Here is a 22090-nt window from a genome sequence, read left to right as displayed (position 1 = left end):
GACCTGTACTCCTAAATATCACACAAACAGATCTTGTGAGAACTCTTAATTAGAACACAGCTGGAATAAGGCTTACTGCTGAGAAGTCTTGTCTGTGGAACTCTCTCGGAGCGGTAAAGGTAAATTGTCAAGGATTCAATTAATTTTTGTATGAAAAATGCTGTACAAATGGGAAGGATTCTCTAGTGGTTAAGGTGCTAGACTGGAACTCAGAAGATGTGGGTTCAACTCCCAGCTTTGTTACAGACTTCTTGTGTGACCTTGGGCAAGTCACTTGATCTCACTGTACCTCAATTCTTCATTTGTAAAATGGGGATACTACTACTTCTTTTCTCCCACCCTTTGTCTGTCTTGTCTATTTAGACTGTAAGCTTGTCAGGGACCGTCTCTTCCTTTTGTGTGCACTGCCTAGCATAATGGGGCACTGGAAGCAGCTAGGCTCTCTAGATGGTACTATAATATAAATTAGTAACAACACTGCAAGAGTCATATGCATAACACAGTTACACAGTTTAGTAAGTAACAGTACATGGTGAGAAACAGAAAAAAGGGTAACAGCTAAAAAATACATTGGGATAGAGAGTCTAAGGTGCGGTAGGCAGAAGCACCAGAGGAGAAGGGTCTTACACCAACAGGGGATACACTGGCTTGAATGTTAGAAAGAAAGGCATTGGCAGCCCAGAGGAAGGAGTGGGAAAGGGAGCTATTCTGTCAATTGCTTATAACAATGCAATAGCATTCATAAAGGGCTTTTATTTCCCCCCCTCTAATGCTATCCAGATATTTCTAATTGTGATATCAACAACAGTGGTAGTAAAAATACAAAACCCTGAACTCAGCTCTTAGCAGGCAGAGAGTCATTAAAATGGCAATATTTTTTTCCATTATTTTGTTTCTGTAATGAATACTTTGCTGTGAGGATTCTATTCAGAATCTGGCATCTAAAACTTTATATTGGTTTTAAAAAAGCTTTTCAACACACATTTAAGCATTTTTAATCTGCCTGAAAATGCACTCATATGGAAAAGATATTCATATCGCCAAGATATGAAAATTATACAAACATTTCTTTAAGAAGAGTGCACCAAGAACAATGACAATAAGGAGGGTAGACATAAAATTAGACCTCTTTTACTTTAATAGATTGTATGTGATGTAGGAGAACGGGATTCTTGTTTTGTTTTTATTCATGGGATAAACTTTTTTATTTCTCCATCCATTGAATAAACATAATTTATTATGAATCTTTGATCTTCTCACCTGAATTCTGCTCAACCACGTCATCATTACACTAGGACTGCTACTAATCCTGTCAAGCAACTTTCACACAGCCAAATTTTTGTTTAGGAAAATATCCTATCACAAAAAATGTCTCTTTGTCCCCATCTATGGCAGCTAAGAACAGATGAGTGCAAGGACCAAAAATGACCTTGGTTTCTGGTCCAAACCTTGCAATATTTGGTCCTGGAGCAGTGATGGTTTTAAGTTCTGAGCCATAAGGATTTCATGAGCCATAAGGATTAGAAATGAGTGTGGAGAACTATAAATTAACCAGACCGGAAGCAGCATTTGTATTTAGCCTTGGCAGGTCACAAGGTAATGGACATTAAAATCTCAACAGTCTAAGTCGAGGTTAGAAAGTATTAGCTATTAAAAATACTCGTTCTCTGACTCTGCCTGCACAGTTGATTTGCTTTGGTTTGGACAACTTATAATAACCATGGCAATTTGGTTTGCAGCTTTCTGATCTACAGTGATTGCCTATGCCCCTAGTGGGACTTCTGGGAGGCAGGGATTACTGGAGTGCAGCACACTCCAGTCAGGCCCTCTCCCTACCCCCATACCAGGGGCTGCAAGGAAAATGGTGTAGGACAGAGGTGGGTAAACTATGGCCCGCGGGCCACATCTGGCCTGCGGGACCGTTCTGCCCGCCCCCGGAGCTCCTGGCCCAGGAGGCTGTTGGATAGAGGGCAGGGGAGTTCGGGGTGGTAGTCAGGGGGCGGGGGTGTGGATAGGGTTTGGGGCGGTCAGGGGTGGAACAGGGAGTTGAATGGGGACAGGGGTCCTGGGGGGGCAGTCAGGAAGGAGGGGGGGTTGGATGGGGCAGCTGGGGGCAGTCAAGGGCAGGGGTTCCGGGGGCAGTCTGGGGACAGGGAGAAGGGTGTGTGTGGATGGGACAGGGGTCCCGGGGGGAGGTGGGGACAGATAGGAGGTGGGGACCGGGCCACGACCCCCTCCCATAACTGGCCCTCCATACAATTTGCGAAACCCGATGCGGCCCTCAGGCCAAAAAGTTTGCCCGTCCCTGGTGTAGGAGCTAGATATGGCATCTCTGTGCTTCCTGAAGACTCCCAAATGCCAGGATAATCCTCAGCAAAGAAAGATCTGAGGGCTTCTACAGAAGCTGAGTGGGGCTCTGGTTTGAGCCCATTATGTATGTTCCAACTTAGCTCTGAAAATAATACCATAATGAAATGAAATGAAATGAAATGAAATGAAAGAAGTGTACATCTCTCTCTCTGGTACTATACAGATAGTATTGTGAAGGAATGGCGCTAAATGTTTTGCCAGCCAGGGTGGAAAACATTCTTAGCACCACTCTTCTGGAGCAGCTGATAAAAAAACAACAACCCAAATACAATTCCTCCCCCTTCCCCCCCACAAAAAAAACCCCTCAAAAACCACAGGGCCAGCCAATCAGTGAAGCAAACACAAACAAACAAAAAATGGCCAAGCGGCACAGCGGTATGACCCCCCCACCACTATAACCAGCCCTGGTATTGTGCAGACCTAATTCCAAAGGTCAACAGTACACTGGTTTATATAGAAATGGCTAGAATTTTAAGCCACATCTATCTTGACTTTGCAACCAAGTCTAACAACATATGTTCAAAGAGGACTTAGACTCGGTTTAAGCTAAACAGTATTCTAATATGATTGGCTGGCCAATGCTGACAGAGTCAAAACATGTTCTAGAATAGGCTCTAGGCTTTTAATTTACCTAATCAAGCTGCTAACTTCAAATGCATTTGGAATGTACAAGACACACACCCTACAACATTACTGCCAAGATTCTGCAGGTAGAATACAATGTACTCTCATTGTTCAGTCCTCCTGTGAGACCTTCAGTGGCTGATATACCGGATGTCCTTTCACTCTAAAATTTGTATTTTTAGTTCTCTCTATTGCTAGTGAGGACCTGATTTTCAGAGATGGCCTTCGTTTTTGTGGGCACAATTTTGCACCTGCAAACAATTACATTAGTACTTCTGAATTGCTGAATCAATTAATAGGGAGAAATCTACCTCTTTACCTCCACATATCAGACAGTCGTAGATCTGACTTCTAATTTTGCATCCATAATTCAAATGCAAACATCAAAAGGCAGGTGCAATTATTTGTGGAGGCAAAACTGCACCAAAAGAAATAGAAGCTGAGTTGAAGTCTCAGTGCCGAATCAAGACCTCTAAAATTAAAAAAGGAGCTTAGTCCCCTCACTGTAGGAAAGCCAGCAAAATTTAAAAACTTACCAAAAAATCAGTGTTTCTAGAAAGGAGATTCCAACATTTGATGCACCAGCCACCACAATTCTAGCATTGACAGACACTTTGGGCTCTAGCATCAGCTTTCGATTTATGTGGTTCAAAGCATAGCTTAACTGTAAAAGAAACCAAAAACAAGACATATATACATACGTACAAACCCAGGAGAAACCAGCTAAGAATCATTAGAACGTTAGTAATGCATTATCTTCCATTTTTCTAAAACTATTGTTATGGCTTATCAACATGACCAACATTATGAATTGCCCCAGGCATACCACAAATCAACCTAGTGGCTAAACACTGCTGAGTAAGTATGCACATGTTTAACATGCTACAGAAAAGTTCTAGAACTTAATGTTCCAGCTTCTCTTGGAGAAGAGGTTATGGAGTATTTGCTGGAGGTTAGAGACTGAACTTTGAGAGTTTTGTATAATTTATTAACATTCACCTAGCACCTAGGAGCATATGTTCATATAATCTTTTGATTATTTTTATGCTTTCTGGAGCAGTTGTTTTAGATTTTACCTTTTTTTAATTCATGGGAATATCTTTACCTGAAACATAAATTTAATATAGTTTTCATGTTTTGGATTTTTTGGAGCCATTTCTCTGTGTTCAAGCAGCACACTGAGAAATGGCTTCTAAAATCATTTTTCCAAATAAAGAAAATTTAGACTGAGGGCCAGATCCTCAGCTGGCAGAAATCAGCTCATCTTCATTGATTTCAATGGAGCTATGCCAATTTACACCAACTGAAGATCTGGTCAGTAGATTTTAAATAATTAATTCATAGTTTCTCATGTTCCCTTCTTCCTAAAGTATACACTGGTTGAGACAGTAAAACTTGGTATAGTCATCTTTACTGGTGTCCTTTGGTTTCTCTAACCAACAGAGGGCGCCAGAAAATATGTGAGTGAGGGGTCAAGAGATAATAATGCATTTGACAGAAAATCTCTGCAATGTGCTATATAGAGTTTTCAGTTTTCTCATGGAAAGCAGAGAGGCTGTTTCCATTTTGATGCATTACACACTTTGCATTTTAGTTATTGCTTTGGGTTGCACAAACTTCACATGTCACAGAATGCATAATTGTAAATTCACATGTGCATTGAAGGGAGAAATAGGAATCAGAACTACTTTTATTATTCATCAGACACTCTTCTCTTGCTCTACATTTCTGCAGACACACTTATTCAGGATGCAATCTAAAACTTCTAACAGGTTTCCCTCTATTACCTCTAGGAGACAAGCGGGGAAAAACAACATTTATTCTTCCAAATAAATTATTCTTACAAAGATTTCTATGGATTTAGATTAGAGAATTTTTCTTTTTATATAAATTAGTTGACACAATAGCTTGATGTGTTAAAAATCAAGCCTCAACAAAGAAGGTGACTTTAAAGAGGCTGGCCATGCCAGGAACTACAAACATGGAGAAATCTTTTGTACCAGACAAGGGTATTTTATAATCTTTGAAATCCAGAGATAAATGTATGTTAAATTCATGTTTTTGCCCTTCCACTTTTTTTTTTTTTACTGCCAGATAAATGTTCCTCCAACTGTATTTTTTTATGGTACAATGATGACATCCAGTGGCCAGTTAGTTTAATCTCAATTATGGGATATCCCTAAGAATATTCCAGAAGATATTCTAGGAAGTTTTCTTGAATCCTAATCAGAATAGTAATCACCACAGATGTCAAACGTATCAAATCTAGCACATCTTCATACGATTCAAACTGTTTAGCTGCTATCCATGTTTAGAGAAATGGTCTGATTTATAAGGACTTGACTATGAAGAAGACTGCCACACTGTCAGAACTTTTGATTTACTGAGTATTTCACAAATTTCTGCTTACCATTTTAAACAATTTAACTCAAAAATAGTAATATTTCACCTACTTAGACATTTGTTTTAGCAAGATTTGTTATAATAAACTCCATGTTTAAGGAAAATGATTTTATGAAAATGAAAATATATAATGTTTCAACATTTCAGAAGTTTGAATGCATTTATAATGTGACAAAAAGTGACAATCTTTTGAAAGGAAATTCGAGAAATCAGAAAACAAAGTTCAAATTATTAATGGAATGTCTTTAGAGCAGAGTTTTGTTTAAAAAAAATAAAATGTGCATATTTATACCTTTATGCAATATGATAAATGTAATATTTCGGGGTCCAACCCAGCAAGTGCTCCACATGGAACTCCCACCGGACTTCAGTGGTTCTACACATGGGCGACTGCAGTCAGGGCCTTGGACTTTAAATTGCAACTGCTAGGATTCCTGATCAGGAACCCCTTGACTCTTTAAATATACTTTAAGCGACTCTGTGAACTTGAAATCTGGTCAGTTTCAAAAAAATGAATTAAAGGTAGCTGCAGGTATTACATCTATGAGTCACTCTGACAATTTTTGTGGTTGTACAATCACATTTTTAAAAACAGTTTCCTCTCATTTTTTGCTCTGTGAAAGACCCAGACAAACAAGGGAAACTCACTAAGGTTCTACTACCAGATAGGGGCAGATCCTCAGCGGTGGTAACTGTCACAACTCCACTGAAGTCAATGGACCTATAACAATTATGAGCTATGACAATCTGACGATCTGCCCCATGATAAGTAGCCCCATTTATTCTGATGGGAATGCTCACATATTTAAAGTTAAGCGCATATTAAGGTATTTGTAGAGATTGAGGCCTAATTAATAATAGAGGCGAGAATCAGCTGAACGATCTATTCAGAACATGTTGTCAGATGCACAAAGTAAACAAATTGAAAAAATAGAGAAAAACATTCTTCTAATCTCATTCAGCTGTTACTTTAGGTGTTATTTTTACTAATAGTGGGGGTGGGGGGGAGTTTCAGGCAGAACTATGAATTTTAAGTTGGTGGTGTTCCTTTAGTTATTTGAACCAACAGCTGCATTACATAGCAGTGTGGCCTAGTGGATAGAGCACTGGACTGGGATTCAGGACACCTGCGTTCTATTTCCAACTCTACCACTGGTCTACGGATGACCTTGGACAGGCCACAGCGCCACACTGTGCCTCAGTTTCCCCTGCTGTAAAATGGGGATAATGATTCTGACCCCCTTTGTGAAGTACTTGAGAGCTACTGATGAAAAGCGTTATATAAGAGCTAGGTATTATTGCAACAAAAAGTTTAAAGCAATAAACATATAAATGGTGATTAAAACTGCTTTTCAATTTTCATCATCTACATTTTTCACCCAAAATACTGTTTGGATGTTCTAATACACACGCTTCTATTCTCACATTTAAAGCACTTTGTCCCATATCTTCAAAGGCATTTAGGCACCTACTCCCATGGGACTTAGGCACCTAAATAGTTTTGATGATCTAGATCTTTCTGACTTGCAGACAATGTTAGAGAGCAGAGGTGAAATCCTGGCTCCAATGAAGTCAGTAGTTTTGTCATTTACTTCAACAAGGCCAATATTTCACCCCAGTTTGGGAGGGCCTGGATGTTACACACCATTGTACTTTCTGTTACATTGAAATTAAAAAGGTCAGGCCTGAGAATGGTCTATGCAGGACTGTACCATTTTAGAATAATTCTATGGTCCGCAGAACTCTGGGAATAAGCTAGGCATGCTTGTGTGTGCAGTGAGTTATCTGTGCTTTGCAAGCATGGACAGTGGAAGGCTTTCTCCAATGTGAGTCACTGATCACTGACTGAGCAGCAGTTTTCTAAAAAGCACTGCCTTCTGAGGGAAATGATTAGAAACGTATTTACTGAAATGTGGCTTTTAAACAAAACTAATAAGGTGGTAAAAAGCACATGAAGACATGAGAAACTTCTGCAAATGTATCCAATCAACCAACACAACGAGATAGGAATGTCAGCAGCTAATGAGATCAAAACCCAACATGCCTTACAGCAAGGCCTAAATTCAAATGTTCTCTTCCACAACAGTGCTGTTATTTTCAAAAAATGTAGCCCAACAACGAAATATAAAGCAGTAATGCAATTTGCTGGGGAAGAGTTGTACCTAATTTGTGAAATGGCTCCTGTATCAATGATACAAAGGCAGCATATGAGCACAATATTACCGTTTTTGTTCACCACACAATAGACCCAACACCAACATCTGTCGTGCTTCAGAAACACCTTTCTAACGCTAAGCTAACGGCCCCAGGGAGTTCGGAATTAGGTGAATTGGTCCCAGAATACCACCCTGTTTTAACAAAATGTCAGGACAAATGACTACATATTTTCGTGTACTAGGGTCTAGAAATCCCATACTGAGCATAGATAGAGGGAGGAGGAGAGCCTCTCCTGTTTACAAGCAAGCAGCTTGATCACACCCCCGCGCGGCTGTCAGAGCTGCCAATCATGGAGGCAGGCACCCACAGCTGCAGCCAATAGAGAAAACAAAGCCTGCTATAAAGGGGAGAGTCCAGTGAAGGAGGAGGAGACAAAGACCTGGGACAGCAAAGGGTGACAGCCCTGTATCAGGCTGCTTCCAATAAAACAGACAGGAGCCTGAAGCACACTGCCAGCCCTAAAATTGAAGGGCTGCTAGATGTAATTGGAGGTCAGGGTCCACAAACTGCCCTGACAGGACAAACTCAGTCAGGAGAAGCAGAGACCTCTTGAAAGATACCAGGGAGCAGTTACAACGTGGTACCAAAAGTGGGGTTGCAGTTAACCATCCATGCAGAAATGGGAAACCAAAAAAACCAAAATTAAACAGAACAAAACTTCCCTCCTTTCCCCTCTCCCCCCCATATATACACAAGAGAACTATGGAGGTGAATCACCGACTGCAATGGCTGGCTGACTCACAAGCACAACAACAAGAGAGACAACAACAGCTGTTTGAACAGATGGCAGCCCATCAGCAACAGTTGTTGCAAACGGTGGCAGAACTGGTGCCGGCTCCTACCCCTCAGAGTTCCAGTCCTACAGAGACTACATCCCCCACAACTCAGGGAACCACTCCGACCCTGCTGCTCCCCAAGATGACGACAGATGATGACCCAGAATCGTTCCTGGTAACCTTTGAGAGGGTAGCCATGGGTTCCCACTGGCCTCCATCCCAGTGGGCAATCCAGCTCGTCCCACTCCTCAGCAGGAAAGCCCAGGCAGCATTCCGGGGGCTTGATGACATGGTGACCCAGGACTATGAGCAAGTCAAGGCAGCCATATTGGACAGGTCAGACATAGATGAAGAGACCTAGCACCACTGTTTTTGCCACAAGCACTACCCCCACCTCCAAGGCATGACCATGGACGATCGCCCAAAGACTTGAGGACTTCTGCTGGTGCTGGCTAAAGCCAGAGTCTTGGACAGGACCCCAGATAGGGGAACTCATAGTTATGGAACAGTTCATACAGATTCTTCCACCTGCTGGCCAAGACTAGGTTTGTAAATCCCGACTGGTAACCCTAGTGGAGGCCATCTACTTCATGGAGAACGATATGGCTGCTCAAGCCATTTGGGGACCCTCATCAGAGGAAATAACTGCTCCAGACACATTGGAGAAGGAAATGGGCTGAGAATTCAAGACTGGTGGCTCCTCTTGGGTAAACATCAAGAAAACATAGATAGCTGACTAGTTGATGGACAGGATGGGGGTAGTCAAACACCTCAAGGTCCGTGGGTAAGACTTCCCTGCAACAGTAGGCCCACACCTTTAAGTGTTCCACCAACGACTCACCCCATGCATCTGCAGAAACAAGGGCCCAGTGAAACTCAGAAAGAGGGTAACCCAGCCATTAGAAAATAAGGAAGACACAACAGCCTGTTACTCCTGTAGACAACAGGACACAGATTTCATGACTGTCCCCACATGGAGTGTAACTTTGGACAGGTCTTGACCGGAGAGGATAGGGCCTGGAAGAAAAGCCCAGGGAAACTCACAATCCCAGTGAAAATAGAGGGTCAAAAGACACTGGTCCTTGTGGACTCGGGCTGTGATTAGACATTTATCCAGGAATGGATAGCTGAAGCAGTAGGGAGACTCGAGAAATGGGAAATCCCCATTACATGTATCCACGGAGATATTTTACGGTATCCCAGCATGACAATAAGACTGACTGTTGATGAGAGTATGCATGTCTCCAGACCTCTCCACCCTGTGATAATAGGTCAAGACTGGCCGTATTTCCCAGAGCTCTTGCAGAGGCTTCCCTTAACACAGGAGCCTGAGAAAGACACCTCAGAAGAGATGTTAGGGATCTTGTTCCCTTTTAAGGACCCTGACCTTCTTACCTCCTGGCCTAAGGGAAAAAAATCCTGGAAAGAAAAATGGATAGCAAGGAAAGAGTGGAGAGAGGTAAGAGAAACAATCCCTTCCATAGCATAATAGAGACTACAGACACTGGAGCTGATGCTGGTGGGACAGAAGACCCCAGAGAAGGGCCACCCGTGGGCCCAAACACAACACCCCCTCCACAACCGAACCTGGAGAAGCTAACCGGACTCTTGGATTTCTGTGTGGAGCAAAGGAAATGACAAGACTTTGAGCCAAGCCTTTGAACAAGTAGTCACGATAGATGATGAAGAGGTGGATCCCTAAAGGCATGGCAGTACTTCCATTTTGCCCTTAAGGCAGACTTCTTGTTATATCTCGTAGACCAAGACAAGCAGACACAAGAGATAAGAACAACTGCTACAACCTTGGGTATATCACTGAGAATTTCTGCATCTGGCATATGCAACCCAATGTGTGGGACATCTTGGGAAGGACAAAACGCAGTCTAGAATCCTGGTCTGGTACTTTTGGCCAGGGGTCTTTAAGGAAGTCAAGAATTTCTGTGCATCATGTCCTGAATGCCAATCTTAATGGCCCCTAAGGAAATCCTGCAGGCACCACTAGTACCCTTCCCCTTGGTGGGGACTCCCTTTGAAAGAACAGGAATTGACCTGATAGGCCCCCTAGAGAAGAGCGTCTCTGGACATCAGCTTATACTTTTTACTATAGATCATGCCACCAGATAGCCGCAAGCCATGCCACTCTGGACTACAAATGACAAGACTATTGCTAATGAGCTGCTGAAGGTCTCTGTAGGGGTAGGAGTTCCCAAAGACAAATTTCATATCCCGTCTGGTGAAAGAAGTATGGGAATTATTAAAGCATTACACACATCTGTGTTCTACCTGCAGACAGACAGCCTTGTAGATTTGATCAGACACTCAAGAGGATGCTCCACAAATTCATTTCCCGGGATCCTCAACATAGGATTAACAATTCCCAGCCTTCCTCTTCAACATTAGAAAAATGCCCCAAGCCTCAACACTGAGAGCTAAAAACATGTTGTAAAGTTACATGACTGGTTGGCCGCTATGGGAGAACATGCTAGAGAAAATTCTCAAGGAAGCACAGGAACAACAACAGTAGAATAAAGGGACATGGATGTGCGTGTTTCAACTGGGCGACAGAGTCCTGTTACTTCTTCCAAGCTCAGAAGTTAATGGCCAAGTGGCAAGGCCCTTGTGAGGTGATAAAGTGGGGCCCTAGAAAACCAGGAAAAATCTTTTCATCACACCATATCCTGAGGAACTGGACCAAGTTAATGACTGCCTAAAGAAAGCTCAGTACCCCTCCCAAAGAACCTAAACCATAAGCAAAAGGAACAGGTGCTCCAATGGTGACTGCTTTCCCACAGGTAGTCTCAGCTCTCCTCAGGGAGATGTTCTCGGCACACTGCATTAATACAAAATCAAGAACAGTAATACAGGAAGGGCTCTGACCAATTCCCAACAAATTAAGGGGGGCCACTGAGAAAGAGATCAGAATCATGTTTGAACTTGGGGTGATAGAAGAATCCCAGAATGACTGGAGGAGACCGATTTTTGCTGGTCCCAGAGCCAGATGGCTCGTTACGTTTTTGTACAGATTTCAGAAAAGTGAACACCGTTTCTAAATTTGATGCCTACCCCATGCCATGAGTGGATGGACTCTTATACCAACTGCAAGAAGCCCGCTTTGGATTTGACAAAGGGGTATTGGCAGATCCCCTTAGCACCGGATTCCCAGGAGAAGGCGGCTTTTTCTATGCCGCTTGACCCATTTCATTTTAAGACCACGCCCTCTGGGTTACATGGGGTGGCGACCACTTTTTAACACTGATGGACCAATTACTCCAACTGCAGAGTCAATAAGTGGTGGCATACTTGGACGATGTAGTTATCTATAGCAAGGACTGGGACTCCCATCTGGACAAAGTAGCCACCATTCTCCGATCACTGAGAGAAGCTGGGTTAGCTGCAAATCCTGTTAAATGTACAATAGGAAAGGAAGAAGTCGGTTACCTGGAACACAGAGTCAGCGGAGGACAAGTCCGCCCCTTGGTGGATAAAGATCATGCCTTACAGGCATGCAAGACCCCCATGACCAAAAGGCAAATGCTTGCCTTCCTAGGCTCACCTGGTTACTACCGCCACCGGTTCATACCCCAATCCACCACCATAGCAGTCCTGCTAATTGACAATGCTGCCCCAAGACAGATGCTATGGTCACCAACCCGCAAAAGTGCCTTTCAAAAACTCAAAACCATGCTCTGCAGACACCCAGTGCCTTATAGCCTGAACTTCGAAAAAGAACTTGTACTACAAACAGGTGCATTGGAGGTAGGACTGGGGCAGTCTGTTCTCAAGACGTAAATGGAGAATACCACCCAATAGTATATATCAGCTGGAAACACTTCCCCTGTGAAAAAGTAAACTCAGTGATAGAAAAAGAGTGTTTGGCTGCCAACTGGGCAATAGGGAGCCTGTGGTACAACATCCTAGGAAACGAGTTGGCACTAGTTACTGATCATGCTCCCTTATGCTGGCTAAATGTGATGAAAGAGACAAAGCTGAGGATCATGAGATGGTACCTGTCACTACAACTATACACCTTTGAGATACAGCACCGGGCAGGAAGCTTGTATCGTAATGCCAATTTTCTGTCCAGGGAAGTAGCCTACATCAGTCCAGGACAGGCCTTGGCTTTGCAGGGGAGGATATGTAATGGGGTCCACAAACCCCATACTGAGCATAGATAGAGGGGGGAGGAGAGCCTTTCCTGTTTACAAGCAAACAGCTTGATCACACCCCCATGCAGCAGCCAGAGCTGCCAATCTTGGAGGCAGGCACCCACAGCTGCAACCAACAGAGAAAACAAGACCTGCTATAAAGGGGAGAGTAGAGAGGAGGACAAGGCAGAAAGGCCTGGGACAACAAAGGGATGACAGCCCTTCATCAGACTGCTTCTAAGAAAACAGCCAGAAGCCCAAAGCAGACTGCCAGCCCTAAAATTGAAGGGCTGCTAGACGTAATTGTAGGTGAGGGTCCAGGAACTGCTATGACCAAGAGCAAACTAAGGAGGATCAGTCAGAAGAAGCAGAGACCCCTCGAAAGATTATATCACGAGACGGTGAAGTTCCCCAGAGGAACAACCAGACATCACCTTAGATAGGTCAAGAGTGAGCTCCAACTTGTTTATTTTTGTATCCATTTGTTAAATAAAACAGCAACCATTAACTACAGTAAGGCACAGAACAATTATTACCACTATTAGAAAAGGAATATGCAGCTCAGAAGTAACATTTTCTTTTATTAGGATGGGGTTTTTGTATTTTTTCTACTACTCTTGTCCCTGAAAGCATCTACTATTGTACCATCTGTCACGTTGCTTCCACCTGGGAGGGCAGAGTGCCTATCTGCTGCTTCAGTTGCAACTGCTGACAAAGGTGACTTTTCTTGATTGAACTGTGTGGGGGTTGTTTTTGCATGTGGACAGCCAATTCCATCCACTTAGAAGACTGCATACTTCACCTCCATTAAAAATGCTTGCTCAACTTGCACTGTACTCAAGTGAAAATGCAAATCCTGTCTGTAAATCATGTCTCAGGCTCATGGACTCACACCACAACATATGCCTGAGCAGGCAACTTTTACAGTATTAAACATTTTTCCCTCTCACGTAGATACCATCAATGAAAATGGTTTGCCTTCTGCTTTTCTGATATAATCTGATTTGCTTTTGGGGCCATATTTTCAAAGCAGGGTGTGATAAGTGCACCAGCAAACATCACCCCATTTTGTGTGTGCCAAATCCCATGCTTGGCCAAATAGAGTAGATAGGTATGCTTGTGAACATGAGGGGCTTGGGAAGCAGACTCAGGGGGAAGTGTTTTAACAGGTGCACCATCTATTGGCCCGGCTTTTAAAATTTGACCCAGGGTATTTTTAGAATACGCCTAAAAACATTTTTCCTGAAAGAATATTTATTTGGGACCACATTATATCTTAATTTAAACAGATTAAACAATGAAAAACATGTTAAAATTGTAGACAATTTAGACGAAGCATATGAACCAGCACAAAAATGAAAAGGTGGGGAGTAAACATTGGGATAGATGATTTTGTTGCTTTGTTGTAAAAGGAAATTGTGGGGCTTTTTGAATCAGATACTAAGAAACACATCCTAGTAAACAATGAAATAATGTACCAAGGGACAGTTTTATGGCACAGTCACTAGAATTGTCCAAGAGAAGACTAGATACAACAAAACTTAAGGATTTAAGGCTTGATCCGTAAGGTGCTAAGCACTCTGGCCTGATCCAGCAAAAAGCATTTTAGCACTTGCTTAATTTTAAGCACCTGAGTAGTCCCACTGAATCCAGTGGTATTGCTCGGGTACTTATAGTTAATGTGTTTGAATGCTTTGTTGGATCAGGGCTAGAGTGCTCAGTATCTTGCTGGACTGAGTCCTGAGTGTGAAGTAAAATCTGAATTATTAAAAGAGGCTGCAGTAGATGACCTATGAGGATTTTCCCAGCCCAATGATCTATGGCTCTATGCATGTCCACTAGACTCTACATGCTTTTCTTTTAATTTGCTATTTATTACTGAGAAATCTGGGGGGAAAATCCACTGATTATACAGAACTGAAAACTCTCTACTCTGCTATATGGACTCTGCTACTGTAAAACCAAAATGGGAGTACAAAGTGACTAACAAGCCTATTCCTAGAATTGTGCTGAGGTCAACAATGGTGGTGCATGAACAAGGAAATGAACAAACAGAGCTATTTTAATTTCAAGCTCCATTTGAAACACAAGAAATGGAAAATAAAAATCAATGTTTGCCAAGGAGCTATGCACAAACACTACTGTAAGAGGCAAGCTTTTAAGAAAACATATCAATGGAGATTTAAAAAAAAAATCACATTACTAAAAGTAACATTAGAAAGTATATGTAAGTGTTCCTTTCAAAGCTGTGTCCAAGCAAACATAGTTCTATACATACATTTAAAACATGAAGGGAACAGAAAATAAAGCCATTTGGAGATGGAGAAAACAGCACAAACAAATTGTTGTATTCTTTATAAAAGAACACGTATTTACCACTGTAACTGGGTTCTTTGAGACAATTGCCTGCCTGGATAATAACACCACCACCTAGCTCTCATATAAGCTCTGTGATGGGACACACAAACCCCACACTGGAGAGGAAGAGGTTAAGGAACAGCTCTGGCAGTTGTGCACCTTCTACAAGATCTTTTCATCCATAAACCTCAAAGGATGTAAGTATTATCCCCATTTTACAGATGAGGAAAGTAGAGCCCCACTTTAGGTGAAGTCTGGGTCCTCAGAATTTACTGAAAAACACTGTCCACTGGACCACGTACACACCCTGCCTATGTCTTCATGCCCCATTTTCCCTTCAATTGCTATTCACTATGGATTTGTTGGGAGATTTCAACAGAGTAGGGAAGGAGGGTGGGTGTAGATCATCCTGAAGAATCACAGTTACTAGGGCAATTAACTGTTCTTTTTTCTTAGAGCAGGAACAGTCCCTAAGCCCAGAGGAGGAGGGTCTGATGAGTCTTTGAATAAAGATGGCAAGACTGTTCTCCCAGACAGAGCATCCGAAGAGGAGGCTAGGCCCTATTAGTAATGGTGAGCGAAGGTATGGATGGAACATTATGATACAGCTTGCATATATCAAAATCTCTTTGACAGGCAGTTGAGGCTGCCTTAGATCCGGTGGATGTGCTCTGATGCCAGCTGGTATCAGAATAACTACTAGTCCATAGCAAAAGAGTATTATAAAATAATAACTAGCTCTTATATAGTGCTTTTCAGCAGTAGATCTCAAAGTACTTTACAAAGGGGTCAGTATCATTTCCCCCATTTTACATATGGGGAAACTGAGGCACAGGGAAGTTCAATAACTTGCCCAGGGTCACCCAGCAGGCCAGTGATAGGCCTTGGAATAGAACCCAGGTCTCCTGAGTCCCAGTCTAGTGCTTTATCCACAGTCTGATTCTTTTGGATGGTTTTCTGGATTGGGATTGATTGGCCCCCAGTGCCCCATACGCTTCAAGCTATCTAGCTGTTAGCTGTGGAATGGCTTAGTCCTGTTCAGATAGTAGTTCAGAGCTTTCTTAATACCTAGAAGTTGTCGCTTAGGCTCTCCTGGAAATGAATGGGGCTGAGGAAAATATAGGTAGACCTATAGATTGGTGTTGATGGAAATCACAAGCCACCACTGAGAAGAATACATGGTGTGGTGAATGACCAGCTTATCCTTATGGAACACCGTGTATGGTAGATTAATCAGCTATTATTGCCAGCTTTCAGACTCTCCGGGTTGATATGGTACAAGAAATATTTTGACAAGGGTTCAAATGTGGGGTTCAATTCATTTGTCCAAGGACATGGATAGCTTCAGAACACAGGTAAAACATGAAGTAGGGCCTTAAAAAACATCTCATCACTGTGGGATCAAAGAATACAGTATAGTCCTGTAATAGAGAATGAAAGACCAAACTTGTAAGCCAGGGGAATTCTCATTGGTCTTAGGGAGAGACCAGATTGTCTGAGGTGAAGCAGGTAGTTCAGAAGGAGTGGAATGAAAGACTGATGAAGAGCAGGTCCTTTTTGCCTTGCCCAGATAGAAAACCCACTTCCATCTCATAGAGATTTCTTGTTGAAAGTTTCCTGTTTCCCAGCAGAATTTTCTGAACTTCTACAGAGCAATCACAGTCCAAGTTGCTCAGCCAGACAGTATCCAGAATGCCCAATTCAAAGACCTCAGAATCTGGCTATACTACTGTGACAGAAGTTCATTAGATCAGGCAGAGGGACTGGAGGATGCACTGCTAATTCCAGTATGTTGGGTTGCAAAACTGATGGGCCCAAGTTGATGCTGTGAGGACCATCTTGTCTTTGTCTTGTCTGATCTTCCGCAGGACCCTAAGGATGAGAAGAATCAGAGGGAACTTGAATAGGCAGATATGTTTCCAGTCCAAGAGGAATGTGTCTGACTGAGACCCTGAGCTCTTCCCACCTCTGGGGCAGGACTGGTTGCAGTTGGTACCATGTTCTGCAGCAAAAAGGGTAGGCTGAGGAGATCCCCACCTCAAGAACAAGTTGCTGGCTATTGCCTCTTTGACAGACCACCAGTGCCAGGCACTTTACTTCTTGCTGAGGTCATCTGCTAGGATTTTCTTTTCCTAGAACATGCTGGAGGTGAAAGGCAATGATGGACCTCCTAGTTCCAAAGTTTCACTCCCAGGACAGAGGTCTCTAATATGCCCCACCCTATCAGCAGATATAATAAATGGTGTTGATACTGTCCATTCAAATCTAAAGGTGCCTTTCAGTCAAGGAAAGAATTCCTGGCAGGTCAGGTTGAGTACTCTCAATTCCAAGACATTTATGTGATGCTTAGTCTGTGTCCAGAGGCCACAGATTATGAGCTGATACAGGTATGTTTCCCAGTCTACTCTTGAAGCATCTATCATCAACACAATTGCCAGTGGAGTCAGAATGTAGGGTATGCCTCTGTAAAAAAGTTCTGGTTTTGACCATCATAAAAGGGAGAACACAAACACAGCACGAACAGTGACAAGTTGGTCCTTACCACCTAAGTGAGGCAATGAAATATTCTCCAATAGCAATGCAATGGTCTCAATTGGACAGATGTGCAAAAGGCCTAATAGTCTGAAACAAAATCTGACCGTTTAAAAACTGATTTACACTAGCTGTGGATCTGATCCATTAATAAAGGGCTCCATCAGCTTCCAAATTCTGACAGAGCACACCTTGATCCGATGGAGAAATAGCCATTTACTATTTTGCAGTGGGTAGATCTTTTAATCTAGGAGTCCCAAAAGCATGGCGAATGGATCCATTGGTAATTTCACTTTTGTTACATCCATTACAAGATTTAAAATCTCTGTGCTTTGGAGACATTCCCACCAAATATGGAAAAGGTACCTTTCATTCCACACTCTCCAACAGCCAGCTGATACTCTATTAGCAGTACCCCCATTTAAAGAAAATCTGCAGATATAACTTATGATTTTATTTTTCCCTTACACATATGGAAGACAAAGCTGCCTTATGCCAAATAAGGGCCCAGTGCTGAAGGGGAATTTCCTTATCTTTTCCCAGCTACTCATGAAATTACATTTGCCTTCCATATCTAGTTTGATAAAGTCACTATGTCACTTTTAAATGACGCCTTTTGAGACTCTACAGTTGATTATCACCTTTTCTATGTGTGGTGTCTTGAAGCCTGGCCTTTCTTGGGGGTTTCAAATACAATGTGCCCATTGTGCACAATTCAATACTGCTATCTTCTCTACATTAAAAGTTCTTTGTAATGTGACTGGGCCCAACATTTCCCCCCCATAAATTAATGGTCCTACTCTTCGCAGGCCCATTTTTTAAAAAAGGTTTCTAGTGTCTCCTGAAAGGAAACTTGGGTTTGAGCTAATCATCTTAGAGAAGCATGGCAAGGCTGGCTTTCACTCTGGGTTTCCCCCAGATTTTAAGGTAAGGGAAACTTCTGACTGGGAGCCCTTTTTTCAACAGGTCTCATCTGTTTTTGTAAGAAAGCCATTGACCGTACAGAGATAGTGAACTCTTTCTGCTCCATCTTTATCCATGGTTTATTGCTATCCCAATTTATACCATACAAGTATTTTTTAAAGGATATTTTTCTGCTAAGATTCAAGGACCTTATAAAAATGGTAACAATGAAGAATTTTAACTTGTATGAGATACCCTCAAAGATGGGATTGGTGGAGGGGTCTTGTTTAGCAGGGCTCTTTCAGAATCCAAGTATAGGTGGGGAAAAATCTGGGATGCTGGGTTTGGTGAATCCAGGTTTTGAAACCCAAAAAGTTAGGTGGATCAGGAACTGAAAGGAAGGCTCAAAGAATAGCCATGCCTGGTTGTGCTTTTATGTATTACAAGGGCCAGATCCTTAGCTTATGTAAATTAACATAGCTCTCTTATAACCTGACTTCGGTAGAATTATAGTGATTTACTCCAGTTGGGGATCTGGTCTCAAATATGCAACAGTAAAGCTGGGGCTTGCAGGAAATTACTACGGGCTCTACTGTTTGTAGCATCTCTGCAGCACTGCTGAAAGGCTTCCTAACTCTCCCCTCCACAATCCTTTTCAAGAAGCTGACTTTAATATGCTGAAAGTGTACATAGTGGGAGAGGGGGAGTGGATATGCACTGCCCTTCTGTATGGCATGGACTCCTATAAGAACACTCTGAGCTCTGCACAGCTTGCACCAAAAAGAGATTAATTTCAGTTACTCCCTAAAAAAATAACAGTTGGCATGGACATCCCATTTCCTTGCAGGGACAAATAAGCCAATGCTGATACTGCTTACTGGTGGCACTGACTGATCCTGGGATCCAATCCAAGATGTTGCCTTTGATTAATCAGTCATCTGAGGAGGAGAGAAACATCTTCCATCTTGTGTAGAAATGCAGGTACGGCTGCTAAGCATTTATAAACACACAATGCTGACTGTAGCCCAAAGGGCAGTTATTTCTAATTGTCAGTGCTTTTCTCTCTCCTAGCAGAAATGCAAATTGCGTAACACACGCAGAGGCTAGACTGTATCCTTAGGAGCGGGTAATTGTCCACAACATCCAGAGAGCATCGCCGTCACATTCCTCTAGTAGAGGCATGTATCAGAGACACTGTGCTCTGGCAGTGTCATTGCTGCTGTGATTGCCTGGCTGCAGGCCACTCAGAGGGAGCACTGCAGAGCGGTAGGCTGCTCAGATGGTACGCTATTATGCGCCAAGCTGCTCCGGGGGAGTGCTGCATGGTTTCTCTCAGGCAGTGAGCACATGATGCTAGATTGTTCCAAGAGGACAGCTAGAGATGTGGCCTATCTGAGGAGGCAAAGTATGGCACTGAGCCTTTCAGAGTTGTGATGCTTCATGCCAGCCTACTTGGAGATGGCAGCAGGAGGTTGGTCTCCTGTACAGAGAAAGCATGCTTCAGAGAGGTTGCCATGAACACCATCAAACTGGGGCACTCTTCGATGCTCCTCTCTGCTTTGGGCAGTGTACTGGTGACCAGCACTGGACAGACATACATCTCTGTGCTTCAGGTGGTGGCCTTAATGACAGCCCCATAAGTAACTTTCCTCAGCACAGTGGATGTTTACTATAGCAACCCTTCATCTGCTGCTTCTCCATGGCTCCTAAGTGCTTGGTGAGGGTAGTAACCGCCCATCTTCCTCTCAATGTCAGCTACACTGTGCTCCATTTACTCATCAGTGCTGGCCTTCCATGTGCCAGCAGTTCAAACAAGACCAGCTCTCTTGACCCATTCACCAAGTGAATCTAGTTCACCACGGGTATTAGTTTTCTGCCTTGTCGTATATTCAAGGAAGAGCAACCACAGTGCCTCAGTACACCATTTGCTGGATCAGCTCCTCAAGGCACAGCTGCATCAGAGTCATAGAGACACTAGCAGCTGCATCTCTTTAGCTGGAGCAGAACACATTGTCTGCGGGTGTGCAGGCATTTCCTGACTAGTCACACTCCTGGAACACGGATCCAAGAGTGAAGATGGTCAACGAACAGGTCAAATGGGGAGAACCCTGTGGACTCTTGGGGGGGACCTCCCTATAAGCATATAATAGACAGGGTAAAATTTCATCCCGGTCCTGGGCCCTCCTGTTTGCATACATTCCCAGCATGGATTTCAGTGTTCCATGGAATGACTCGACCAAACCAGTTGTCTGGATGATATGGAGCATCCTTTAGTTGTTTCACTCCACACAATTTCCATAATTCTCAGAATAACTGGGATATGAACTTTGACCTACGATCTGATAAAATCTCTTTAGGGAAACCCACTCTGCTGAAAATAATGAAAAGAGCTTTTGCCACAGCGTCAACCTCTATGTTAGACAGAGCCACTGCTTCTGGATATCTAGTGGCAAAATCCATTAAAACGAAGATATATTTCTTCCCCCTTTGGGTAGGACAAGGCATAGGGCCCACAATGTCCACGTCTACCCAGAAAAATGTCTCTTGTATCATAGGGAGGGGGTGTAGGGTAAATTTTTAGGGTCCTGTTGATCTCTTTCTCTTCTGACATAAGTCACAAGTTCTGCAATAGTCTCTCACATTATTCTGTATCCCTGGCCAGTAAAAATTCCTTTTTAATCTCTCATAGGTCCTCTGTGTTCCTAAGTGACCAGGAAAAAGGCAGTCATAGTCCAGGAATATTAACTCTCCATGGTGCTAGGCACGCATAACTAATTGCTTGTAAGATTTCCCAGGGCTTTTATCTTTCCCCATGGGAGCTTTCCTGTAAAATCTGCTTCCTATTCAAAAAACCTTGCCCCATTTCCCTTCCCCTTGCACTTTCTAGAGTAGGGTCTGCCCTCTGCTGATCTGCAAAATGCTGGCAAGATGGGCTTTAACTCCTCCCCATCAGCCCTGAGGGCATGCTACTTTCCTCTACTACGCAAGAGTTGGTTTCTTTGTACCATTCCCTTTTGGGATTACAGAATAATATTTCTTTTTACTATGGGTTACAATTTTAACAGCTTTAGTCGTAGTTAATACATCATTTCCCACCAGAATACAATCCAACAACCAATCCTCCACACTCCAAATGCACGTTAGCTAAAGGCACAAGAGTTTTATACTGTATTTTCCCAATGCCAGGAGTTCCACACTTTGTTCCTGAAGCAAGTCAGACTCCCTGACGATACTTTCTCTGACCAGAGAAATCTGGTCTCTCCAACCTAGGCAATCTTTGTCATTCACCTGGGCAACTTTAATAAATTCCATGTCCATCTCCAATGAGATGGACCTCACAGAATTAATCTGGGGCCCCTCCAAGCAATCTCGTCAAAAAAAGATACCAAATTAGTTCGGCAGGATTTATTTTGCATAAACCCACACTGATGTGCATCAGTTACATTATCCTCCTTTAATCAAGTCCCATATTAGCCACTCCATTATCTTGCCTAGGATCTATGTCAGCCTGACAGGCCAATAATTTACCCTTTTAAAAAACTGCCACAACATTAGCTTTCTTCCTGTTCTCTGGAACTTCCCCAGTGCTTCATGACTTATTGAAAATCAACATTAACAGTCCAGCGAGCTCCTCAGCCAGCTCTTTTAAAATTCAAGTTATCTGGACCTGCTGATTTTAAAATGTTTAACTTTAGTAGCTTCTGTTTCACATCCTCCAGAATGGAGGAATGGAAAGTGTTATCACTATCATAAGATGAGACC

The 22090-nt window shown here is 42.8% G+C and overlaps 1 protein-coding gene across 1 annotated transcript in view; it reads right to left on the bottom strand.

Moving 5' to 3' along the window:
• CFAP61 (cilia and flagella associated protein 61) overlaps positions 1-22090 on the bottom strand; it is a 180899-nt gene that overhangs the window by 95146 nt on the left and 63663 nt on the right. The window contains exon 18 of the mRNA XM_065401500.1: positions 3531-3658. Within this exon, the coding sequence (XP_065257572.1) occupies positions 3531-3658 (128 nt within the window). The remainder of the gene's footprint in view (positions 1-3530; positions 3659-22090) is intronic.

This window comes from Emys orbicularis, chromosome 3 (assembly GCF_028017835.1).
Source record: "Emys orbicularis isolate rEmyOrb1 chromosome 3, rEmyOrb1.hap1, whole genome shotgun sequence".
Lineage (NCBI taxonomy): Eukaryota > Metazoa > Chordata > Testudines > Emydidae > Emys > Emys orbicularis.
The sequence above is the reverse complement of the archived record's forward strand: the minus strand, read 5'-3'. Positions and strand labels throughout refer to the sequence as shown.